Source organism: Euprymna scolopes, chromosome 18, assembly GCF_053919585.1.
Source record: "Euprymna scolopes isolate OS-2025 chromosome 18, ASM5391958v1, whole genome shotgun sequence".
Taxonomy (NCBI): Eukaryota; Metazoa; Mollusca; class Cephalopoda; order Sepiida; family Sepiolidae; genus Euprymna; species Euprymna scolopes.
Genome location: NC_136499.1, coordinates 66,097,405 through 66,125,101, shown reverse-complemented (window position 1 = coordinate 66,125,101; position 27,697 = coordinate 66,097,405). Strand labels below are relative to the sequence as shown.

Here is a 27,697-nt window from a genome sequence, read left to right as displayed (position 1 = left end):
ATATATATATGCTTTGGTTCATCTCAAATTTGCCACTCAAGTATAAAGAGCTCCTGTGGTAGAAGCTAGATTTATAAGGTGGCAACGTGGATGGATAATTGAGCAGCAAGATTTTTGTTCATTTAAATTTCTACATATTGGTACAGTTTGGAGAAACAGAGCAGAAAGAGAATTCCAAAAGAATATGGTCATGGTAAGAAGCTATCAGGGTAGTAATTTTTGGGGCATTTAGGGGGCTCTATTGTGAAGAGGTGAGATTTCACTGCTGATGGGGAGGTATTTTTATTTAAGGGGGTACTAGTGTAATAAGTTCATTAGAGGACCTTTCATGGAAATACTTGTAAAACAAGCAAAGGGATGCAACCCTGTAGCGATGTGACAGCGTCTGGAGCTTGGCAGATAATGTGTGACCTATTAACTAAGAAATTCTTTTGTTGAACTTTGTCCAAGATGGAGGGTTTAGTAGTTTATGCTATACTTTGTTTAGTCAAAGTTGGAATAAGGATTCTAGACATAAGGTTGAGTAGCATTATATCTTGATTTTGATCTTTGTAAGACAACGTGAAAGTGGGGGAAAATGTTTGAGGAATTAATTTTACTTGTCCTGGGACGGATATTCTTCTAGTGTACTTACATATATACATAAGACTAAAAGAAAAGCACACAGACATACCGTTCTGGTACGGTCACTGGCTTTGGTTGTTTGCGTAAATATTCTTTAAATCTCAGTTCAAATGCTTGGCCAATTGTGGTGATGACATTTTCCGCGAGACCCCCACCACATTCCAGCACATAACAAGCCCGACCGTTTACACAGTCTTTGGCCACATAGGCAACAAAATCAAGAGTTTCCTGCAAAAAAATAAAAATAAATAAATAAAAAATAAAAATGAAAGGCCACAAATCTACAAAAATGAAAAAGTCCATCAAAATAGATTTATTATTTGCTTATATTTCATACAGTAGAACCCTGGGATACGGCATTAACAATTAGTCACAAAATGCCGTACAGCATATAATATACATGTATATAATCAAATAACATTATTAATAACACCATAAGGCGGGGGCAAATACCTTAACCAGGGGCTGTAAAAACATTGTATTCCACATCGTAACCTGAAAATGACATATCCTAGAGCCATCATATCCCAGGGTTCTACTGTATTAAAAAAAAAAAAAAATTGGCTCCAGTTATCATAGAAAACAATTATAAAAATATATATAAACAAAATATGGAAATGGAAATATTTCATAATATCCTAATTTCTATTATAATTTGTTGCTTAGTGTCAATTTTTTATTACTACTTTCTATTTGCTATTATAGCATAAGACTTACTAATATACAGTATAATTCAATTTTATATTATAGTATCCTACTCACTGACATTATTTTTTAATATACTATTTGACCTACTGTTAATTTTCTATTATCATATATGGTCTAATGACAATTTAAAATTATAGAATGTTTCTTACTGTCAATCTCCAATTATAATATGCAGCCTACTATAAATCTGTTATTATAGTATGTGGCCTATTAATTATCTATTATAATATCTAGCTTACAGTCAGGTTTCATTATATTACTAGCATTTTAGCCCGGCGTTGCCGGGTGTTTGGATGTGTATGTTGAGCAAAAAAAAAAAAAAAAAGTGTTAGTAGGAAGGCAGGCTCGAACACGTACCGCAAAGGAGGAAAAGAACGGGTTAAAACCTAACGTTTATGCTGTTACGACCACCGCCAAACCGGAAGCGACATTTTTAAAAATTAAGGCTAGACAATCTAAAGGAGAGGATAACTTTCAAAAATATTGGCGAAAAAAGTGACCCCCTCCCCTGTAGAAAACTGCCTAGTTGAAGGGGAAGATATTGTTTTTAGCCAATTTTTCAATATTTGTCGTATGAAAGGTCAAACTTTAAAACGATACTGATCTTGGTAAAATCCGTCACCTCTATTGAAAGTTTAAGGCAGACATGCAAACAGACATACATACATACATTTATATATTAGTAACTAAAAATTTTCGACCCAAACTGATGAAAAAGCTTGCCCTATCTCTGAATACCCTTTATGTAAAATTTCAAATATTTAGACCAGAAATTGTCTGAGTAATTTGGAAGAGACCGCAGAGGTCAATTTTTTTAAAACTTTGCCCCCTATTATGACCTCTTAAAATTTATTGTTTTGGGCTCAAATCAAGTTATTAAGTTAGATCCATGTCCAACGAACCTATATCTAAAATTTCAAGTGCGTAGACCCAAAATTGTCGGAGGAGTTTGGTAGAGTTCTCAAAGGTCAAATCGTTGAACTTCGACCCCTTAATCGCCAAATTTCTGGCCAAAAACCGATCACATCGATTTTCCCAAATCTCAGTACCCTGTATACCAAATTTCGAGTCTGGAGACTAAAAATTGACAGTTATTGCGTAGGGAAATGTACACAGACACACAAACACACAGACACGTTCACTTTTATAGATATACAAGATGTGTCTTACTGTACCATTATTGCATGCAACAAATTTTACATGTTAGTGACATATTACCAATTTACTATTATAATCAGCAATCTATTAGCAATTTTGCATTATAGTGTGTGGCTTATTGGTAATTTTCTAATATAGTTTTTGATCTAGTATAAAAAAATACTTTCCTTTTTTTATTTATTTGAGAGTCACTACTTATCAAGGCCCAAAGGCCATTCGAGGATAAGGGTTAATGAATGTAATGTGATGGTATAGTAATTACTAATGGTGTAAATTGGGTACAATTTGATTATTTATGGAAACAACTTAACAGGAACTTGTTTACATTGGATTTAAAGGTTACCATGTTGTATTCAACCGGGAAGCAGGCAAGCAGAACAGTGTTCCAAAGACTGTCAGTTCTGGGAAAGAAGCTTTGTTCATAGAATCTATGTTTAGACTTAGGCACAGATAGAAAGTGGGGAAAATCATATATAATGGCTGTAGCTAGTTGAGTATGTTTTTGTGAAAGTTTGGCAAGGGAGGACTATAGATTGGAGTCCAGTCAAACATTTGCCATGAAAATAGCGATATAGCAGAGACAGGCTTGTGACATCTCTTTACTGCCAATTGGTTATTTTAGGACATAACCTGCTGTCAGCGGTCTATTCTGGGGCACAGTCTACTGCCAGTGGTCTATTCTAGAATGCCGACATAATTGGAGGAGGTAAAAATACACCTGTCCCATTGGTATAATCATTAACCCAACATGGATGGGTACCTCAGCTAGTTAATAGTAGAAACAATTTCAGCTTTTTGACATGTTAGACTTTAGACCACCCGAGAGTAGCATCTTTAAAATGGTGACAGGTTAAAATAAATAAAAATAACACTGTATCTTTCAATTCACAAGATAAGCATGTGTGGGAAGAGAATCAGGATGAACTTGAATGCTAACAATTTGGAGGAAAAGAAACTTTGTAAGAAAATCCCAAAACAAACAAATAAAAAGTAAAAAAAAAAAAAAAAGTCTTGTTAGGTGAAAAATGTAACATGTTAGGATCTAGCAATTATTAGAATCATCATCTTTGCAATATTGGCATATTTGAAATTCTGGGACTTGCAGGAGATGGTTGCAGTTTTATCTTAAATTCCAAAGCAGAATATAAATTTTGAGGTACAAGTGGATTGAAATGGTTTATTTTCAAAAGATAAGACATAATAATATGATGCAATAGAAATAAAAAATGTTTTCGGTTATTTAAATATTAACAGTCAATAAAAACATAATTGAGTCAATTTTTGGAAGGTGAGAAGTATATGCAAAAAAAATTTTAAAATTCAGAAAAGATACTTTACAAAACTATTCCTGACATTCTGTGTAGCATATATCATTCATTCTACAATAAAAACTAATATGTATTTATTTGTAAATTAACTTGCTGACAAAATTCTATGATTTTATATATTAGTGTGAATACAGGTGAAGCATAATTTTTTTTTCAGTTTTTTTCATCCAGTTTCCTAAAATAAGTATTATTTTTAAACTTGTTTGGTTGTTTTATTTTATGGCACATCAACTTTTTCTGGTTATTTTTATGCTGTATATGTTACTTTGGGGAAAAGGTTTTTTATGTTTCAAATATTTATTCATGGTGTTTGGTTTGGTTGTTTTGTTTTATGGCATATTAACACTTTTTAGAGTTAAGTTATTTTGGTAATAATTTTCATGCTTCAAGTTCTTTAAATCTTCAAATATTTATTTGTCGTGTTTAGTTTTGTAGGGAAACGTGTTTTTGGTTTTGGCTTTGCAGAACATGATTGAGTTTTGCAAAGAGAAAAGAAAGAAAAAAAAACAACAGAATCAATGTTTGGTGCCTTCAAGTCAGGAAGCCGGCATCTTCAGACAGTCTGATTTGGTAGTGCCAATTTTTAAACTAGACTAGGTAATTTTTCAAAAATTATATTACTCTGTTAGAAAAGAAAAAAAATCTAATTATATCGTAGATTTATTAAAAAATCTTTGCTTCCAATTAATTTTCAGTGTGAGGAGTTTTTTAGCAGTGTTATTTTTATTACATCAAGATTATGTCTCTTTAAAAAAACAAAACAAAATTATCTTACTTCAATTCACCTCACACAAGGTATACTACCATTGAAACGTAAAAGTCTAATGTGGGTAAGGGCCAGATTTATAAAAGGCATCCTATTTGGGGAGTTGTGCAGCAATGTTAGTTCACATTACATTTAAATTTTGGCATGCTGATACAGTTAGGTAAACAAGGAGAAAAGGGGGAATTTGAAAATGGTTTGTAGAAAGAAACTATTACAGTAGAAAGTTTTTCCTCTACAGTGAAAGGGTGGGATTTTGCTGTTAATTAGGATGTCAAGGGTATTTACATTGAGGGAATACAAGTGCAGTAAGTTCATCAGAGCATATTCCATGGAAGTACTTATCAAACAAGTAGATGGATGCAAGATTGCAGTGATGGCACAGGGGCTGGAGCTTGATAGACAGTGCAGGATCTGCTCTTTTTTTTTTTAAATAATCAACTTTAACCCAATTATACGTTTTTTGTTGATGCTTGGTGATGTACTGAGGCAGCTCATTTGTTAATTCTCCTCAGTCACTTATTTCATTTTCTATACATTTATTATTATTTAGTTTTTCTTTTCCAAGCATTTTCTTCATTTTTCAATTATTACATAATTTAATCAATCTGATAGTCAAGCAAAAATAAAAATACTCACTATCTAGCGGCTATTAATTTAGTTCTCAATATTATTTTTAAATGTATAATTTGCATATCTTTAATATAAACCTAATTAAAAAAAAACTAATACTTTTCATTAAAAACGAATGTGCATATTGTTTTCAAAATTTTAGTAATTTATCCTTTTGTTTTATTAAATCACTTTAATCAACATTATTTTTTCATGGTAACACTTTCTATCTTACACTTTTGCATTTTTACGAATAATTCTTTTGGAGCATTAAATAACAATTTTAAACAAAATAAAAAGGAAAGAAGTGTTTCTACAGAATTTGAACCTAACCAGATCGATTTTTTTTTAAACTAGAGCTAAACTAAACTTAGGGTCAGTTTACAGTTAGATGTAAAAATAACACCCTGGTTCAAATTCGGTAGAAGTAGTCCTTTTCAATTATAATTTCAAACTATGAGGTGCCTTAAATAAGTCTCCAGACTTTTTTTGTACAGGCATTTAAAATTGTTGTAGATTCTTGAAAATTCAGTATGTTATTGCTCTACATCTTATGAAATGACTGACCAATTTTTATGATTTCAGGTTCAAATGAACAGCTACAGCAGGAATTGGAATACACCCTACTAAAGCCTAATCATCACAGCCGGTGAATTTCAAAAATGCAATCTGGACATAAGGACACTTTAGAATAACGATATGCAATAAAATTCTGCTTTAAACTTGGAAAAAATGCCACAGAAATGTATGGAATACTTCAGACTGCTTTTGTACTATCTTGCATGAATCGAGCAGCAGTTTGGCATAAGAGATTCAACGAAGGCAGGGACTCTGCAAGAGATGATGAGAGGTGTGGGAAGAGGTAAACAAGTCAAAACACCAGAGTTGATTGGCCAAATAAAGAATTTCATGGATAAGGACTGTTGTGTGTCTAGAGAGTTTGATGTCAGTGTGTAAACTGTATACACAATTATGCATAAGGCACTGAAGATGCAGAAGATCTGCATAAAGTTTGTCCCAAGGGTGCTCAGAGAAGATCAGAAAGGAAGATGTTGTCATGATCATCAAGACAGTTCCTCACCCTCCCTATAGTCCACACCTTGCTCTGTGACTTTTGATTATTTCCTAAGCTCAAGGAAAATCTTAGAGGCTGTCGTTATGAGATAATTGAGAAGATGAAAGAGGCTGTGACGAGGGTCATTGACACGCTCACATGAGAGGATTTCCATGAGGCCTTCCAGAAGTTGTTGGAATGATACAAAAAGTGCATTGCAGCCAGAGGGGATTACTTCGAAGGAGACTAGAGTTTCATGCATGTACTATCAATAAAACTACCCATACAAAAAAAAAAGTCTGTAAACTTATTGAACTTATTATCGTATGTGTAGATATGTATCTACGCATACGATAATAAGTTCAATAGTTCAGTGGTATGGGTAATAAGTTGTGGAGGATCTGTCTAGTTGTCTGACCAAGATCTCCAGTTCTTGTTCAGAGCCTGCGGGTACGTCTTTCTCATCAGCAAAATGCAGGTTTGTGATTGTTCTGTCACCGATGCTGACTGTTCCTTGGTGGTCTTCAACTGCATCTGTCATCATTCTTTTAAGGAAAATATTGAAGAGTGTTGGTAAGTGCAAACATCTGTCTCACTCCAACTGTGGTTTGGAATCAGTCTCCAATGTCCCCGTTGAGGTACACAACACTGCTGGTCTTGCCATAGAGGTCCTGTATAACGTGGATGAGGTTAGCATTGATTTTGTAGTAGTTCATGGTCGCCCAGAGTCTACAAATATGTGGTAGAATTCTTGTTGGGGTTGAAGGTATCTCTCACATAGAATCCTGAGGTTAAAGATCTGCTCAGTTGTGCTGAATCCTGCCTGCTCTTCAGCTATAATTGCTTCAGCCTGGGGTATTAACCTATTCAATATGATCCTGAGCATCACTTTGCTAGAATGGCATATCAAGCTGATGGTGCAGTAGTTGTTGGACTGTTAGAGGTTGCCTTTCTTAGGTAAGGTGATCATTAAAGACTGGGTCCAATGTGTTGGCCACTCTCTTCTCTTCCAGATCTTCTGGCAGATTGCATGCAGTGCAATAATTATGGCCACATTCCCTGCATGTACTAGTTCTCTTGGGATGTTATCAATGCCGGATGATTTTCCTTTCTTCAGAGACTTCATTTCCTCCTCCTTCTTTGAGGATGGGAAGCTGTCTGTGTCAGTTGTGAGAGATGTGTTGAGCTTCTTTGTGTCTCCTGTTGCGCGGTATGAGTATAGATCTGCAGTGTACTCTGTCCACCTGTTCAAGATGTCTTTGGACTCGGTCAGACACTTCCCGCTTTTGTTGAGAATGGTGCTAAGGCATCCTTGTTTGTTACTGGTAAAGTTCTTCACTACTTGGTAGGCCTTCTTGGCATTGTTTGCTTTGAAGCTCTGTTCAATATCGTTACACTGATCCAGTCTTCCTTTGTCTTAAGCATGCCCATTTTGACTTGCTTGTCTGTTTCTCTATACATGTCCGCTTCCTCATCACTTTCATACTTGACCTGCTTGAAGTCTCTCCTTTTGTCACACAGTTTCGGTAAGTCTGGTGTGACCCAAGACTTCTTGGTAGTTTGCTTCTTGCTGAGAACTTCATTAGCCATCTCAGTCACTATGGTGTTGAATGTGTCAACGAAGGTATGTGTCAAGTAGCAAGAGTGGGGCACGTTTCTCTTCAATCTTGACCTTAAACACATGTGCCACATCTGGGTCTTTTAATTTCCTCAGATCAAACTTAATTCTAACGATCACAGAATGGACAAGATTGAAGCTGAGCTAGGCGGTCAAACGTGCGGAGGACAGGGAAATATGGGGAGGACTGGTTAACAGGTCATCTGTAATGCCTCAACGGCAACCGCAAGTGAAGGTTAAGGTTACCAACAATTAAAACTGAATTGTAGTTAAATTTTCCAGATTTTAAGTAAATTGACTTTCTATTCTATAGTTTAAAGATTTTTAATTTCATTTTAAATTTTGAACAGCATATGAAAATGGCTGACTTATTTATAAAGACACCGATATGCACTATAATGGATTTAATCTTGTGATTGTATTTTAATTTACTAGTTTTTATTATTGAAGTGTTGCTATAGATGGTAGTGTTGTTAGCATAAATGTTTACGAATGATCTAAGAATGGTATTTGGGAGATCATTGATGAAGATCAGGAAGAGAGTTGGGCCCAGGATAGACCCCTGAGGGACGTCAGCATTAATACTGCGAGCTTCTGATTTCTGCACATCAACCACTACTCTTATAAACCTATCAGAGAGAAATGATTTAATAATAGAGAAGACATTTCCAGCTATATCGTAGCTGGAGATTTTGTGAAGTAGACCTTTATGGCATGCTTTTGATCTATCTGTAAATAAACAATGCCTATAAACAGCTTTGTAAAGTACACACTGATAAATTACAAATTCTATTCAATGGAGGTCCCTACTGAGCACTTCATAAAAATGAATACATTCATTCAAGAAGAATACTTAAAAATATTTTTTTTTTAGTTAGTATTCTCATTTTTTACCTTGGGTAATGCTGGGAAACAAGTCCTTCTAGTTTATCAAAAAATGTATAAAATATAGTTACGCAAATTAATCATACAAATAGCTGTATTTTGGATCCTTTATCTCTACTATATATACAGTATTTCAAAAAATAATGTTGCATTATCGATTTAAATAACAGTGAGCCATTTTGATGGTAATACAAGTGTGCTGAATAAAAACTTTTACATTTATTCATTTTAGAAGAGTTTCTTTCTTGGATTATACCATCTTTTTCATTCAAAGATATTTGTCTTAATTTCATTAAAAAATTTTTATTTTATTTTTTATATTGCTCCTTTTTTTAACTTTTTTTTTTCATATTTTTTTCTTTGTCTTGTCCTCTTACTTCATCAGCTTCACTTCATCATAAATTCTTCCATTATTCATATTATCCCACTTTTCATGCCAAGTTTTTTTTTCCAACATTATTTTTTTGTAGAATCTATGCAACTTTATGAAATCATTACATTTTATTGGAACTTGTATCTGTTTCCATTTTAGTATCGCATTTATTTTCAATCTTTAACTACCATTTTCAGTGTACATCTCTTTCTATGTATTCTGAACCATAACATTTATCTATTACATGAGGCCAATAAGGTGACATCTACTTCCATTTTAACACTTCATTTATTTTTATTCTTTGTCTATTGTTTTTTTTTTCCATGTATTCTCAATAACATCATTTATCTATTTACAAATGAGGTAAAACATGTATTTTTAGGGTTAAATTCTCATACCACATCTCCTCCAGATGCAAAGGAAACTGCTGCCATGTCGTGATGTGCTATCGTCTGAAAAGAACAAAAATAATCCAATATCAAATCCTCATTAAAAATTTAAAAATACAAATAGATTATTCAATAAATAAGATATTTTACAGTTCACAGGAAAAAGGTGCGGTGTGATACCTCTCCACATACACAAGAAAACAAATCAAAGAAGCAAAATAAAAAGCTGTAAAACCCTCCCAACTTTTTCTGTTTACATACCTTTTCCCAGGCCTTAAGATATTCTTTCAGTTAATTTGTTTAATCACATTGTTGACTTTGATCAAGATTGAACTCTGAACCTCAAGATAGTTTGCACACTTTAACTAACATCCTAGTCATCTTGGCTATGTGTCACAAGAACTGGAGATTAAAATTTAAATAGTGTACCCCTCCACCTAGGAATTCAATAAAGGGTTGGGTTCAAAATTCCATGACAGCTATTAAGTTTGATATAGCACACCTGAAAATGGCTGAAGGGCATAACAGGAGAAATGATAACAACATCCAAGATGAAGGAACCAGTTTGAAAATGGTAAATAATAAATGACAATTGTTCATCCCCCAAAATACTGTTGTATCTTTGAAAAAGGTTACAATATACAAGGTCAAGTGGAAGCAACAACCAGCATAATAGAAGAATGAAGAAAGGAAGGTTCATTGCAATAGAAAGTATAACGAAAGGTAGAAATTCATAAGACATTACTTATTTCTGGAAATAGCAGCAGTGAATACAGTGTTCACTTATATATTTTTCTATATTAGTAAGTATACATAGGAAAGATAGATTTTTAGGGGTATTCTATTAGAAAAACTACAGACAAATATCAAACTGAAAAAGTTGTTCATCATCTTCCATTAATATCATGTATGAACAATAAATGAAGCCAAGTGACAATTCCATGAGTCACCTAATGACTCTTGAAGTCACCTAATGAGTCTTTTTTCACTCTTTCCTTTTTGTACTGTTTTTCTTGTCATTCCTTCTTCTGCTGGCTTATTGTAGAAATGCAATGATTTTATTTTTCTTATATAATGTTTACAGATGCCTGCCTTTGTATCAATTATTTGAATGTATATTTTATATTCTATCTGGGTTGCAAAGTCAGAGTCCAATTCATAAAAGTTTATGAGTGGCATTTTTTTTTTTTTTAAATCGCAAAAAAATCAAAAGACAATCTGAATATTGGAAGACTAAGAATAAGGCATCGGAATAAGAGTAAGATATTTTGGAATTGATAGATTTGGAGTCAGAATTTTTAGAATCATAGAACCTGCCAGAATCAAACTTTCTATCTTCCAACTCTGTAACACTATATTCTACTGCCATTATCACTTCTGTTGTAGTAGTATTATTATTAGACTGGGCATACCTTTAGGAGGGCTGAAGTAAAATGGGCAATGATAATTATAAAAATCTGATTTTCATAAATAAATGCTTGGAGGATAAATTTGAAGTAATTAAAAAAAACAAAACTAACCTGTCCAGTTTCCATGATCACAAGATTAAGTGCTTCTGTTGTAATTGTGAGTGTAATGTTTGAACCTGCAAACCGCATATTTGGGTATGTTCCAAGTATGCGTAGTATTTTTTTGTCACACTGAAAATAGAAACAAAAAATGGTTTTATCAGCGATATATTTTATTTCCATGATACAAAGTAGATCTGCTAGTTTTGTATTAAATTGGGAAGAAAACCCAGTTGATTTTTGATGGAAAAGAAAGATGTTTATTGTATTGATGAAAGTTGCACAAATCATATACAAGATTTTTTAAACTAATTTTAACATTCGATTTTTCCCAATTTATTTAATACACAAAAAAAAAGAAAAGAAATACATTCATTTTTAGAAAATAAATACACCCATTTTTAAACAGAAACATAAATTCATTTGGACAAAAAAAACAAGAAATACATCAATTTTGGAAAAAAAGAAAGGAATATATCCATTTTAAAAAGTAAGAAATACTCCTATTTTGAACAAGAAAATACATCTATTTTGAAAAAGAAAATATGCCCCTTTTCAAAAAGATAAAAAATGAAATAATCATTTAAAAAAAAAGAATAAAAGAAATACACCTATTTTGAAAGAAGAAAATGCACCCATTTTAAAAAATAAGAAATGCACCCAATTTGAAAACTAAAAAATATGCCCAATTTGAAAACTAAAAAATATGCCCAATTTGAAAACTAAAAAATATGCCCAATTTGAAAACTAACAAATATGCCCAATTTGAAAACTAACACATATGCCCAATTTAAAACAAATAAACATACTTATAAAAAAAGAACCACCATTTTAAAAAAAATACACCAATTTTGAAAAAAAAAGCAATCAAAAGAAATGCACCCATTTTCAAAAATATGTGAATAAATGTAGAGGCCAGCATTCTTTGGGTGTCATCTTTTACAAAAATCTCTAGCATTCTTTGGGTAGTAGGAATCGGTAAACAAAAATATAGAAACCTGTAGTTTAATGAAAGATAATGAAAAAGATTAAAAATCCATGTGAGTAACTTTTATTTGTGTATCAAATAAGTGAAAAATCCTTACAAATGTAGTGGTTAATGAAAATTAATCATGACAGAAACAATAAAGAATTATGATGAAAAATTACAAAATCTATCTGGTAAAAGTGTAAAAGAAATGAAAAAAAAAAAACAGTTAAAGGTACAGTTAGAATCCTAAAAAGATCTCTCAGTAAGGGTCTCTAAAATAATGAGTGAATGTCTAGCATCCGATAGGATGCCTCATCCCCCACAAAAATAGGGATAAAAGAAAATTGGGGGAAAAAATAAAGAAATGAATTTACAGTGACATTTTTGGGATCTGTTTGCTGAAATAATCACATTCAACATTCTGTGAGATTTTTTTCCTCTTAAACTTGAATTGAGATTTTGATTAAAACAAATGTCCAAAAAAGCATAATGAATAATTAAAAAAATAGAATTTCATATGAATGAGAAAAGGTAGTATATTAAAACATAGGTACGCAAGACGAGCCAACATAAAAAAGATACTAGCTTGTACAAATTAAACTCTTTCTTTCTTTGTTCATTTGACTTGATCCTCTTTCTTCTTTTCTGTACTTAATAGAAATGGGAAGCACTTTAATCAATTTCTCTGATCGATGCCTACACAGTATGAAGTCTACAAAAAGAACATTAGCTCACATGTAGGTGCGAATGGCTTGTTTTGTATCTCCTGAAAAGCCAACTGGCTGTTCATTGAATGATTGTTTTTCTTTTGTTTTTTGTTTGTTTTTTTACATTTATTCTGGGAGTTTAGTTAGATTGTTTTATAGAAGAAAATTGTTGGTTTTGTTTGTTTTTTTTTTCCTCAAAACATGACTGAATTTTGCAAGGAACGAGAAAAAATAATATAAATGTTGGATGCATTTTAGATCAGAAAGCCAGCATCTTCAGACAGCCTGATCTGGTAGCACCACCCAACTGGTTCTAATATAAACATTTCATCTGTATATATTCATAATGAACATGCAAATTTGATTTTTTTTTTCTTTTAAAGTTGACTTGAGATTATTGATTAAAACAAGAGATGTCTAAAGAAGTATAATAAATGGACGTACTGAAGTACAGTCTTACTTATATACACATAAGTCTGACTATAACACAGAGAAAAATAATATAAGAACTTACTTTCTTTTTCTTATCAGCACATTTTAAACCGGCTGCCTCAGTAACACGATTGATTGCTTCTCTGGAAAACAAAGAATAAAATTCAAACAATTGAAAAGAATTCTTTTTGTTCTAAATAAGTAGAAATATCTATTACTAATGGTGTCTGCCTACCTGAAGCTGAAACTATACTATAGCTAGTAATTATTAGTAATGAAGATATACTAATACTAATAATAATTTATGCTAATAATTATTAATAATGGAGGTTTGGTATTGGTCTGCCTGAATCCAAAACTATACTATTACTTCTATTATTTCATGTTTTTGCTAGTCGGTAGAAAGAAATATTTTGTGACAATGAATACCAATGAGAACCATGGGCACAATGTACAGTGTTTGAGCCAAATTATTTTTAATCATACAGTTTTCATAGGTATGAACCTATCCCTCCTACAACTATGGATGAAATATGTTAGATTAGAAATTAAACTCTTGCTAAGTCAACTAGATTGCAAAATGAAAACTCTGACATAACACCTGTACAGTCATCACTTGTCTGGTGGACAGAGTGAGTTATATTCTTATAATTCGCAATGTCATTCTCATTATTGCCAAACTATCATTTGGGGCATTTATGTTCACTTAAAAAAACAAAGTTATTACATGTCAAATCATTTTCCATTTAAACCATATTAAATAATTTGATGATGTTGGCATACACCAAAGAAATCTGAATCTATATTTATAAAAATTACATTATATTTGTTTATTTCACTCCAATATATAATATATATATATATATATATATATATATATATATATATATATATATATATATATATATATATATATATATATAACTCTTGGTTCGTTCGTAATAGTCTAAATAACTAAATAAATGATTGGCTCAACATTTTGGTATAATATGTTTACTGTAACCATGCGTGTTTCTATATATCTCTTTTTAATTATAACATTATACTTAATTTTTCTATAATAAATAGGTGGTTTTCTTTGTACCGATAGGCCATTTTTTTTATTTATGGACAATTATTTATCACCGCTTGCGTCACGTGACCAGTGTTTCCAATTTAGCGGTTTTTTCGCTAGATCTGGAGATTTCGTTTGCAATCTAGTGGGGAATTCTAGAAAATCTGGAGATATTTTGCACCTACACACCCGCAATTTTAGATTAAAAAATAAAGAAAAGCGCTTGAAAATACTTTAAAACATAAAATAAACTAATTCATGTAAGTAAAAAAAGTAGCATTTATTGCCTTTGGTAACAATTATTTATTGATTATTTGTTTTGTTTTTCACCTTTTGTTTTCGGCTAACCATTCTTAAATCTCGCTATAAAATCGATTTTTCCAAGTACATTTTTTGGGGGGGAGGGAGGGGCATTCCAACCTCCGTAGTTTAGTTTAAAATACGATCTAAGCAACCCCCCTTAGTCAAAAATTCTAAAAAGCAAGAAAAAAAAAAAAACTTATACCAAACACAGTAGAATTTAATTATCTACCAACCTAAATACTTTTAACATGCTAAAACAAAGTTTTTTTTGTTTTTTTTATTTTTCTAATTTCCAAATATGTTGTTCAAAGTGGATTTTACACACTGAATAAAAAAAATAATAATAAACAAATGTCCGCTTATCACTTAAGGAGTAAGGAGGCTTAAATGACTAGCTGTATCAGAATTTTTGTATGAATTTTTGACACCCCTAACACGAAACTGCGAATAAAATATAAAAAACTTGTAATTTCTCTTTTAAAAGTGGGTTGTTTATTTTCTTTATGGATTATACTTCCAAAATAAACTATTAAAGTTGTATAAAAAGTAATAGAAATATTACTTTTTTATTTTTTAAAAACAGTAATGAAATTAATTGAATTTTACAAGCTCAGTATTTTCAATTTTTAAACTTTAAAAATCTGTCAATTTTTCTATTGATTCTATTTTTACGATATTTTCAGAGTTAATGTGAAATTTTATGCTCTTTCCAATAAACCGAATATAATATTTTAGACAAACGTTTTTTTTTTAATTCAAGTCCCCCCCCTCATTTTCAAATGTCTATTAAAAAGTAAATAATTAATTTACTCACCAAAGTTTTATATATCACAAATTGAAGATAAAAGATCAATAAATAATATATTCAAATTTAAAACAAAAAAAAGTACTGTTTTTAGAAATTTACTGGTAAAGTCCCAAGTTTTAAACCTTTTTTTTTTTTTTTTTAAACACGTTGTTTGTTTTTTTTTTTTTTTGTTTTTTTTAATGAAACCTTGGTCCTTGCTCCTTTAATTGAAAAAAAAATTACGGTTTGAATTATATTTTTCGAGCAGTTATAAGCTTGGAAAGACAGGGGGCCGGATTAATTCACGCCTCCCATTTTGAAATGTCTATTAAAAAGTAAATAATTAATTTACTCACCAAAGTGTTATATATCACAAATTGAAGATAAAAGATCAATAAATAATATATTCAAATTTAAAACAAAAAAAGTAGTGTTTTTTAGAAATTTACCTGTAAAGTCCGAAGTTTAAAACTTTTTTTTTTTTTTTTTTAAACACGTTGTTTTTTTTTTTTTTATAAATGAAACTTTGGTCCTTGCTCCTTTAATTGAAAAAAAAATTAGGACTTGAATTACATTTTTCGAGGAGTTACAAGCTTGGAAAACGGGGTGGAATTATTCAATATTTTTCACAAAATTTCTGACACACCTAACAAATGACTTATCTACCACTAACTCTAAGTTCGAGTTACACTCCCAAATTTAGAGCCATAGATTTTTTATACAATTTTCCAAGAGTGAAGTCCCCAATGATTAAACGACATGCAACCAGTTAATTGTTGGAAAGACGACTTTTAATAAAAGAAATGAAATAAAAATAACGTAAACACAGTTTCAGCACGTATAAAAAATATTTGAATTTTACTGCATTTGGTATCAGGTATTTTTATTATTGTTTACAATTTCTCAAATATTAATTATTTTACACAAATGATTGTGTTGTTCCTACTTACTTGCCCCCCCCAAGAGCCGTCATTCATGATTTTACTTATTTTTACTAATATTTAGACGGTTATTTTATTTAATTGTCAGCATGAACCAACTTTTTAAGATGCAGCATATGGTAACACTTCAGCAAAGTTTACTGTAATTATATTTTAGCAAACATTAATAACAGAAAGTTTTCCACTTTATTTATTTTTTTGCATAATTAATGATGGAAGCATGCTTTCTGTTTTTCTTACCATCTGTTGAAAAAAAATAATTTGTACAGTCTCTTGAAAAAAAAAACTTTTCTCTACTTTCACCTAACTATTTACAATGTTCATATAAAGCATTCATCTGTTCTTTTTATAATAAAAATTCCGTTTTCAAAAAGAAACGTTTACTGCCAAATTTCTTTTTAAAAAAAAGTGCAAGTTTTCCTGAAAAAAAACAAAAAAACAAAAAAACTTTCACCTAACATTTTATGGTAAAAAATTAATTTTTTGGGGGGAAAAAACAACAACTTTTATTGATAAAAAAATTGCAAAAAATAATAAAAGTAAATAAACGAACAAAATGCAATTTTTCTTGAGGAAAGGAATGTGTTCCATTTTAACAAACTGAGCCACAGCAACGTGTGGCCAGGTACAGCTAGTATATATATATATATATATATATATATATATATATATATATATATATATATATATATATATATATATATATAAAATAAGAATTACAGTGAAGTTTACCAAAATGATCCAAGATGGCAAAACTAAAATAAATTATAAATATTAAAGAATTAATATTTATAAAGTAATCTTAACGAGATGTAAAAGCTTGATAAAATCAAATAAGAGATAGAGCTTATAATAAGAACAAGTAGTTAATAAAACATGTTAAAAAACACTTTGAAAAAAAGTTAAAAACATATTTAATTTTAAAAAGGAAACACTAAATAAATGGATAGTCCTTAATCCGCGGAGTTTTGAAGAAATACTTTTCTTCTCATCAGAGGGTAGGATTTAGCAAAATGTGAGATCGGATTTTGCTTGCAAAAGTATTAAATGAAACTACAAGTAAGTCATAGATCTTACTTGATAACAAAAAGTGAAGCAGAGGGAATAAGGTGAATAAAAAAGTGATTTCACGTGTATGGATAGTCTGGTAAAGGGTAAAATTTCCAATGACGGTAAAATCCAAAGATGCAGAATCCAAGAAAGTTAGTTAAATTTCCATTCGCACAAGTAAAATCCAAGGGAACTGCATAATTGGAAGATGATTCTAAATAATCCAAAAGGCAGAAATCCGTGGAATAATTCACAAATAGGTACAAGGAAATGGGAAAGAATTCCAATATATTATTAAAAGAAAGATAAAATGTGTGTAAAAAAGAAATGGATCAAATATACAGCTCGACTGTCGGGGCAAGATTGAATTAAGGAAAATGGGTGAAGAAGCTTCTTTGAGGAGAAGGAAAGTATTTCTTCAAAACTCCACGGATTAAGGACTATCCACTTAGTGTTTCCTTTTTGAAATTAAATGTTTATAACTCTTTTTCACAGTGTTTTTTAAAATGTTTTATTAACTACTTGTTCTTATATATATATATATATATATATATATATATATATATATATATATATATATATATATATATATATAATTGCCTGGCAAATATACCAAGTGAACCAAGTGCAAGAGAAATACAAACAATTACACTAAAGGGACAGTTAGAATTTTAAAAAGATCTTTCGGTTTGAACGTATGAGATAGTGGATGAATGTATGCATCTATTTAGATGCACCATCCCCAGCTAGAACAAAATTAAGAAAAAACAAAATAAAAAAGGGAATATATATCTACCAATGAGCCAAAAACACAATCATGATTTTTGTTTTTATTATTTTTTATTTGTTATTTACAATTATTTTAGTTATTAGACGAATACCTACATATATATTTTTTTCATGATCAAAATATAGTCATTCGTCTGTAAGTAAAATAATTTGAGAATAAAAATACATAAATAAACAAAAATGATGATCGTGAACGGAGTCTGTTTTTTGGTCATTGGAATATAAATGTAACAATTTTTTTTTTAAGAAACCACTTATCAAACAGGGTTCTACGGAGAAATTTATCTTTAGTTGCCTGTTGACAACTAAATATTTTCTTTTACTAGCCAAATAGAAAAGTTACTAGCCAAACCCACGTGATTTTTGGAATATGACATCTTCGTTCTGTGACGATCATATACATAATAAAGTTTTTCTCTATTTTTTTTAATAAATGCAATTCTAAGCGTACAACAAATTTTATGTTGATACTTGAAGGTATGAACATTCTAATTTCTTCAGATGTTTCTTTTTAAACAGCCTTCATTAAAAAAAAAAAAGAAGATTATATTGTTCTATTAAGCTTTTATTGCTTAAATAATTGAACTTTGTTCGTTTTATTAAAAAAAAAAAAAGTTGAAAAGATATTTTTCACTCAGTAGTGAACTGTGGAAGATTGTCAGTGAAAGGAATGACATCGCCAAATGATAAGAGTTTCATTATTTCTAGTCGCCACTTTGAAAAATCACTCGTAAATGCAACTGTTTCACTCGCATTGTAGAGTCCTGTTTAAGTATGGAGGCCACTCAATGATAAAGGTTTATGAATGGTCAGTGAAACAATGATATAATGATCAATGGTGGTGGAAATTGGGTAGAATTTGATCATTTAATGGGATGGTTCAACAAGAATTGGTTTACGACTATATATGCTCGGAGGGCCAAAATAGGTCTTCATAAAGGTTATAATTTGTAATTATTCAGACTATATCATAAGGAACATATACTTTAAGAAATATGTATTGTTTTATATAAGCTCTAGAAATGTGTGTGCGCGTGTGTGTGTGTGTACTGATGCGGCACGGTTACCTTTTTAATAAGCATAGATATGTACACTTTTCTTCTCTTTCAAGTCAAGCAAAATCGACATGTTCTCATCTGTTCTCTCAATTTGCTCTCTTATCAAACTTTCTCCCAATCCTCTGTATACTCTCCTCCACACTAAAAAAAACATACTCACAACTTATGGTTCGGATATAATTAGCCACAAAAACATTTATATATTTATTATATAAACATTTCACATTAATTATTCCAATATTTTTAGATTCATTACATGTTTTAGTTTTACATTAAAAACATATTTAAGCTTCAATCAATCTTTTCCACATGACTTTCATTCACACATATATATATATATATATATATATATATATATATATATATATATATATATATATAAAGCTAAACGTCTGTGTGTGTGTCTGGTCACGAATAGGCTCAGAGTCCATTTTCTGTAGGCTGTTTTTGAACCCAGTCAACGACGGGTACTTTTGCTAGTATATATATATATATATATATATATATATATATATATATATATATATATATATATATATATATATATACATACATACATATATTACATATATATATACATATATTACATATATATACATATATTACATATATATATACATATATTACATATATATATATACATATATTACATATATATACATATATTACATATATATACATATATTACATATATATATACATATATTACATATATATATATACATATATTACATATATATATACATATATTACATATATATATACATATATTACATATATATATACATATATTACATATATATATACATATATTACATATATATATACATATATTACATATATATATACATATATTACATATATATATATATACACATATATTACATATATATATATACATATATTACATATATATATATATATATATACATATATATATATATACATATATTACATATATATATATATACATATATTACATATATATATATATACATATATTACATATATATATATATATACATATATTACATATATATATATATACATATATTACATATATATATATATACATATATTATATATATATATATATATATATATATATTATATATATATATATATATATATATTATATATATATATATATATATATATATATATATATATATATATATATATATATATATATATACACACACACACACACAAAGTTAGGCATGTGTATATGTTTATATAATTGTATACATAGGATTCACTCCAAAAATAATTAACCGCTAATTATGAATGTTGGAACACAGCTGCAAGTCAAATTTCATTCTATGCAACGGTGTGAAAGTCATTCATGAAATTCAGATACTCCTGATTTATGTTAAATTTTTACAATATATATTAGATATCAATTAATATGTCCTCCAAATTTCAGTTTCTTTCATTTTAAAGAGTTTTTAGAATGCATAATATAGACACAACCTCCCATCTGGAAATGCAAATATTTCAGATTTGCATTAAATCTGATCCATAATTCTTAGGTAACAGTTAAGCAAGATTTCCTGAATTTTGTTTTATTCTTAAAACCCTCTTAAGCTAAAAGCCTTACCTGCTAGACATTTTCTAGAACCAAAATCATGTAAAGAATTTTGATCAAAATTAGAATGACTAAACTAAACATGAGGTTTAGTAGCAATATATTTTGATTTTAATCTTTATGAAACAGAAAACTTGTGCAGAACTGTTAGAATAAGTTTTACCCACTCTGGGACAGATATTTCTCTAGCATATAATATGAAATAATAAATGCAGAGTGCTCAATTAAGAAAATAAGAGCATTGTTGCCTAAACCTAAACATGGATTCCATGAACAAAGTATCTTCCATAGAACTGTCCACCTGTGGAACTCTGTTTCGCTAGTATACTTTCCAGCTGACTACAATATCATTATCTTCAAGTCCAACATAAACAAGTTCTCGTTCAGCCATCCTTGTAAATGATCTAATTATACCAAATTACTTCTACAAACCATTATTACACAACTGTCCCAATGACTACACATTAACCCTTATCCTCAAGTGGTCCCCAGTGGTGACCCCTTTGTAAAAAAAAGTAATATAGATGGTTGTTTTCCTCCTTGTAGGACATTCACAGCAAGAACTTGTATTCTACCAGAAAAAAAAAAAAACAAAGTTAGTTTCAGGCAGTATTTTAATGGACAGAGCTTCTTTGCAAGGATTTCCCACCAATGGAATTCAGGTTTAGTACATTTTGACGTGGCTTATTCGCCATCGTCATTTTGGCTTGGCCGATTCCACTGGGAGGTAGGGGGCGGGTGTCAAATTAATGTTTATCATTATAGTCAAAGTTTCTTTTTTTATATTTTTAAAATTAATTCAGTAAACTAAGATATTTCTTTTTCTCTGAATAAAATTATTAAAAAGAAAAAAGTTTAATTTGATTAAAAAAAAAAGAACTTAAAAATAACCATGTTTATTTGAAACAATACAAAAGCAAACCACAGCACTCAGTCATAAACAACGACATTATATTTTTTATATAGTTTTTCTTAATTAAAATAAAATAAAATTATTTTGGAGTTTTTAATCCTTAATAAATTAATTAAAAATAATTAACCAAAAAGAGTTTTGCAAAAACATGATTGTTTCTGACATTATAAAGTTTGAACTGCCTTTATTTAAAACACAACTCAAAAGCAAACAGCATTCAGTCATCAACAAGGAGATTATATTTTTATATTATTTTTCTTAATTTAAAAATAGAACTTAAAAATATTTTTTTAAGTTTTTAATCTTTAAAAAATTAATTAGAAAATAATTAACCACAAAGAGTTTGCATTTTTCTTAAAAACACTTAAAGTGATATATTTTCATATTGTCTTTCTTAATTTAAAAAAAGAAAAGTTACAAAATCTTTATAAAAATGTGGCTGGCGTGATCGACACCAAATTGTCTTTCCAATGAATAGGCCGTGCCGAAACGTCTCATTCACATAGAATTTATTACCACCAGAATACTTCTCTACTAATTATAACTTTGTCAGCTTCAAATCCAATGTGAACAAATTCTTGTCCTACAATAAATAATCTAATGCAGTTAATACTAATGCTGAGACGATGAATTGGGAATCAGAAAATCGATAATTTTCCGAAGTCAAAAACAATTCTTTTAATTGGCTCTTTATTTGATTTTGTTTAAAGCAAAAGCTTTCACTGTTGATAGTAATAATAAAATAATTAATATAAATATTAATTATTTTATTATTACTATCAACAGTGGAAGATCATCTTCCACAAACATATTTTTATACTGAAGAAAATATTTGCACATTTAATCATGAAAAAAAAAAAAAACTTTAGTTAAATATTTAGAGACTTATAAAGAATCAGAAATTGTATCGGAATCAAGAATTTAGTGCAGAATCGGGAATAATATTGGAATCGTCCCATCACTAATTTATACAATTGATCAATATTAGAACTCCTATAGTGTTCTTCATCTTTTGACTGGCAATCCTTTCCCGTCTCATAAAGCCTTATGCTCAAGTCACTCTTCTTGCCTTTGGTACATAGTGACCCCAGCAATAGTATAAAAATAGACATACCTCGCTAAATTTGTTCTGGTTTCAAAATCCAATGTTCTCATAGATTCTTTAACTTCCACACATCCCAAGTACTGAAAGCAAAAAAAAAAAAATTTAATTAAAAAACAAAACAAAACAAAATGTAATATCAGACATTTGGAAGATGTCAAAAATTGAAATTTAAATGTTTATTAGTAAACAAATTCTATTATCCTTTACTTTCAAGATCCACAAATCAAATGAAATCTATTGCCCCCCCCCCAAAAAAAATAGTACAGTGCAACAAGTCATGTAAAAAGCCAGAAGACGTGTACATCTATATACTGTCTGAACATTTGTTCAAGATGATTTAAAACCTGGATATGGTAGAAATTGTAACAGCCTCTTCTGGCAAGCTGTTCCATGGAATAGAAACATGGACAGAGAATGCTGCCTTTTGTTGAGTCAAAAGTTTTTATGGCACACCTTTTTGCTCTGTTCTATGAAGACTATGACCTGGCACTGGAGTGAAAGACTATGACTTGGCGCTGGAGTAAAAGACTATGACTTGGCGCTGGAGTGAAAGACTATGACTTGGCGCTGGAGTGAAAGACTATGACTTGGCGCTGGAGTGAAAGACTATGACTTGGCGCTGGAGTGAAAGACTATGACTTGGCGCTGGAGTGAAAGACTATGACTTGGCGCTGGAGTGAAAGACTATGACTTGGCGCTGGAGTGAAAGACTATGACTTGGCACTGGAGTGAAAGACTATGACTTGGCGCTGGAGTGAAAGACTTTTCGAAAGTTAAATTTTAGTTGATGTTTTATGCTAGAATCACATCTCTTCACATCCTCCACAGCTCAAATAAGAGAGTAATCATCCAAAAATCAATGGCCATGATACATTCAGCGCCACCATGGACTGTTTGGATGCATGCAAGCTGACTATGGTTCTTGGTAGCTTGTTTCACAGTGCAGTAACTCAAACTGAAAAAGAAACCTTTTGATCATTCAACCAAAATCGTCTCAAATGGTATAATGGTTATTGTCTGGCGATGTAACATAATGTGATACTAATAAGTCGTTTGTAACATTAAGATAAGGAATCCTTTCTATCCTAATTGATTGCTGCTGTAATCACATTGACAGAAAACAACTGTAATCTCTTGACATGTAAAAAGCGCAATCGGTAGTAATGTCTAGTTGTAATATTGGATACTAGTGAGCTTAACATTTGACCATAACCTTGAAAAATAATGTGCACCATCTTTAGGTCGGAGATTATCATCATGTCAGGTTTGGTCATGATTGATTGAGTGGTGTGGACTGTAGAAGAGTATATATATATATATATATATATATATATATATATATATATATATATATATATATATACATAGGCTATGACCTTGACTTTGAAAAACGGTGTGCACCATCCCTAGGTGGGGGACCATCATCATACCAGGTTTAGCATCATCGGTTGTGGTGTGGGCTTTAGGAGAGTATACATACATCGGTTATGACCTTGACCTTCGATCTTAACCTTGAAAAATGGTCTGCACTATTCCTAGATGGGGGACCATCACCATGCCAGGTTTGGTCATGATCGGTTCAAAGCTGTGGGCTGTAGGAGAGTTGTACACACAGACTCACAAATACTATTATTTTATATGACTGCTCATCTTATGTTTAAGCAGATTTGATTCTCGTCTGTCGAGGGTGACAAGTTATTGGCTTACCTATTTACCATCTTTGATTCAAAGAGGTCTTGTCGATCATACTGTAAAACGGAAAACTATCTGCAAACACAGAACATATAATATATTCATACAGTTTATCGCCCTCTCTGGAAAAGTCAATTCCTGTGAACTGTGGTCAGTTTTAAATATTTTATGAAGTAGGGGAAGCCATCAGTGGCTTAGATCAGTCACTGACTGATAGATGTCCGATGTGGACAAAATCTCCTACTCAAAAAGGTAAGTTCATCAGAAAATGAAAGTCACCTGATTCATATCACTCTCCCCTTTCATGGTGGCCAGTGAGTAACTGTCCAATACTTCTGGAACATCTAAGTGTTTATTAGTAACAATAATATTATAGAAGTAGTAGGGGCAACATAATTTTGACTCCTCACATGACATATTCAGCATCTTATGTTTATATTAAACTAGCTAACCTATCACAACAATGCAAGGAAAAAATTATTAACTGCTCTCAATTTAGAACTACTATATATGTCCTTATTTTATAATTTCTCTAAATATCAATATGTTAAGTTAGAAAAATAAACTCTTCTATACCTACTGGCATTAATCATCAATTTTTGTATTTAAAAATTTTGTGAATATTTTTTGCTAACTACTTTGGAGATTTTAAAAAATTTTTTAAACAAACTGCAACATTGCCAGAATGGAGACATATTGTAATGGAAGATCCAGATAAACATGAAAATACAGTATGTTATAAATGTATGTATTTTGTAAAAAGGATTTGGATAAATTAATAATACTCAAATTTCTGTGTAAAACTCCAATGATAAGAAAACAGATTTATCTCCCTTGTGTCCATGTTCCTTTGATGTATTTTTGGCACTTTTACATTATATAAACAAAAAATATTGAATTTCAAGTGAAACAAATGGTATCTAGGTAATTGCCAGGTCTTAAATTGTAATAAAACAAGACAGAAAAATAATTATTAATGAAAAGAGAAATTTGTGAAATTATGTTTACTAAAAAAGAAATAAGTTGACAGGGGAGATAATTAAGTCCTGTTTATGTCACGTGACAAACTTAATTGAAAATGTTAGACAAAATTTATTTCACATATAAACTTTTCTCAAAAACAGTTTTTCCATTAATGATTATTTTTCTATCTTATTGTTTTCCGTAATTTTGGATATGTTACTATTTGCGACATGATAATTACCTAGGTACCATTTGTTTTACTTGAAATTCAATATTTTTTTTTATTTGTATAATATAGAAGCACCATATTTTTATTTTAAGATGAATGTCAAAAAATGTAACAAAAACTGTTTTGTAAGATGTGATCATCTTATGATCTATAGTATAAATCTCACCTGTCTGTTTAAATGTATGTATGTCTCACAAAAACTTTCGACAGAGGCGACGGATTTTCACGAGATTGGTATATTTGAAACTCGACCTTTCAGACGACAAATATCAAAAAAATGGCCCAAAACATTAATTCCTTTACCCTTAACTGGGCACTTTTCTATAAGGAGGGGTCGTTTTTTTTGCGGGAAATTTTTGCAAGTTATCATATCGGTTCGATGGACTTTACCTAATTTAACATTCCGAACTTCCAGTCGCGTCATGGAATAGAGGTAAGACGTCAGATTTTCTTTCACTTTTTCTGCCCTCACGTCATGGGTTCAAGCCTGCCTGCCTGTCTACTACCACTTTTTTTTTTTTTTTGCTCAACACACACTTCCAAACACCTGGGCAACGCCGGGCACCCAGGCTAATTTAATAATAAATAAACAACATAGTAAGAACTGTATATGGAATATGTTAAATCTGTTATTGCTGGGAAGCATATAGTCATTTTTGGTTTATGTTGAACGAATAGTCACTTTCATCTATTTTTTCTTAGCGAGGGAGGAAGGGGAAGGTAATTGTTTTAAATAAGTTTATGAATATGTTCTGTGTGCGTTCAATACATAGGGCATGGCCATTCGCTCATTGTGCTGGTCCAAAAACTGTTTTATTCTGACACCAGTCACAGTCTCAATTAGATAGTCTCTGCAACAGAAGAATTCTCCCTCTAAATAAAATCACAACACAAGTTTAAAACAAGTAACAAAATTTTATTAAAAAAGATATACAGTAAAATGAAGGGTCAAAGACAAAGAATTTGTAGAGAAAACTTATTCAGTCATACTGTGCATGAGATTCAGAAGAGCCAACCGACAGTTTGGTTATTATTGTCTATCAAAACCCTTGAGATTTTATGCTTGAGAATATATTTGAAATGAAAACTGATAATCTGCATTATTTGAACAATTTGCACAACTGTTCTCAGATGCTAAGTAATAATCAGTTGTAAGTGACAGTTTTCTGTGGGTTCAAGGCTCAATCCTCAGTATAAACAATACTACAAATACAATTATGTATTACTGATTATTGGTCATGGTTGATGGAACCAAGGCGAGTTACCTCTGAAGATTAAATGAAGGACTCTATTTGAAATTCCGTACAGATTCCAGAGTTCAAGAAGACACATCTGAAGAAGGACGGACATTACATCAGCTGAAAAATTATGCAAATAACATCCAAGATGAGAACAGTAATCTGAACAATTCAAACTAACGATTTTGTTAACAAGCTTGAAAGAATAAAGAAAAATGCAATAGAATAAGATAGAATGAAGGGAGAAAACTCACCCGTACACCATAACAAACACCAGCATCAGAAAATAACTGGTCATCTCTATGTAACCAGCCATCCTCGGGTTTGTTCATGAAACTGTTGGATCGATTCCAATCGCCATTATTTCCAGACGACTTGTTTTTTTTCCAACGCCGATCCATACCTCATTTAGAGGATTACACCCCTTTCACTGACAAGCAAACAGGTAGAGCGCCCTGTAAAAAATGAAAAATACAATGGATAAATAAATAGAAATTCATATATATATACATATCTATATATATATCTATGGGAATTAAGCTATACAGAGGCGTTCAGTTTTTAGTTCCTGCTAGTAGGGCATTCAAAAAAATGAACACACCTTTCTACTACAAAGACGACAAACTTTCCTTTTTCCTACATGTGTTTAGAATTAGATAAAATTTCCACTTATTTACAAAAGTTTTTTACCTGTGGAACAGATTGCCGCAGAGGTGCTTCCTTGCAGAGTACAACTTAGTTGTCTTCAAATCCAGTATCAACAAATTCTTGCCATGGACTGCCACATAAGTAATCAAATGTTAGTACTTCCATAGTGTTCCTCATCTTTTAATTGATAATCCCACCTCATTGACCTTT

The 27,697-nt window shown here is 30.6% G+C and overlaps 1 protein-coding gene across 18 annotated transcripts in view; it reads right to left on the bottom strand.

Moving 5' to 3' along the window:
- The window catches only part of LOC145297650 (SHC-transforming protein 1-like), a 438,749-nt gene that overhangs the window by 88,368 nt on the left and 322,684 nt on the right, over positions 1-27,697 (bottom strand). For all 18 annotated transcript variants that reach the window (XM_080143795.1, XM_080143788.1, XM_080143792.1 and 15 more), the window contains 6 exons: positions 27,094-27,294; positions 22,727-22,797; positions 13,212-13,272; positions 11,033-11,152; positions 9,522-9,575; positions 674-852 (listed from right to left, as the gene is read on the bottom strand). In XM_080143795.1, coding sequence (XP_079999921.1) covers positions 674-852; positions 9,522-9,575; positions 11,033-11,152; positions 13,212-13,272; positions 22,727-22,797; positions 27,094-27,240 — 632 coding nt within the window. In that variant the 5' untranslated portion in view covers positions 27,241-27,294. The remainder of the gene's footprint in view (positions 1-673; positions 853-9,521; positions 9,576-11,032; positions 11,153-13,211; positions 13,273-22,726; positions 22,798-27,093; positions 27,295-27,697) is intronic.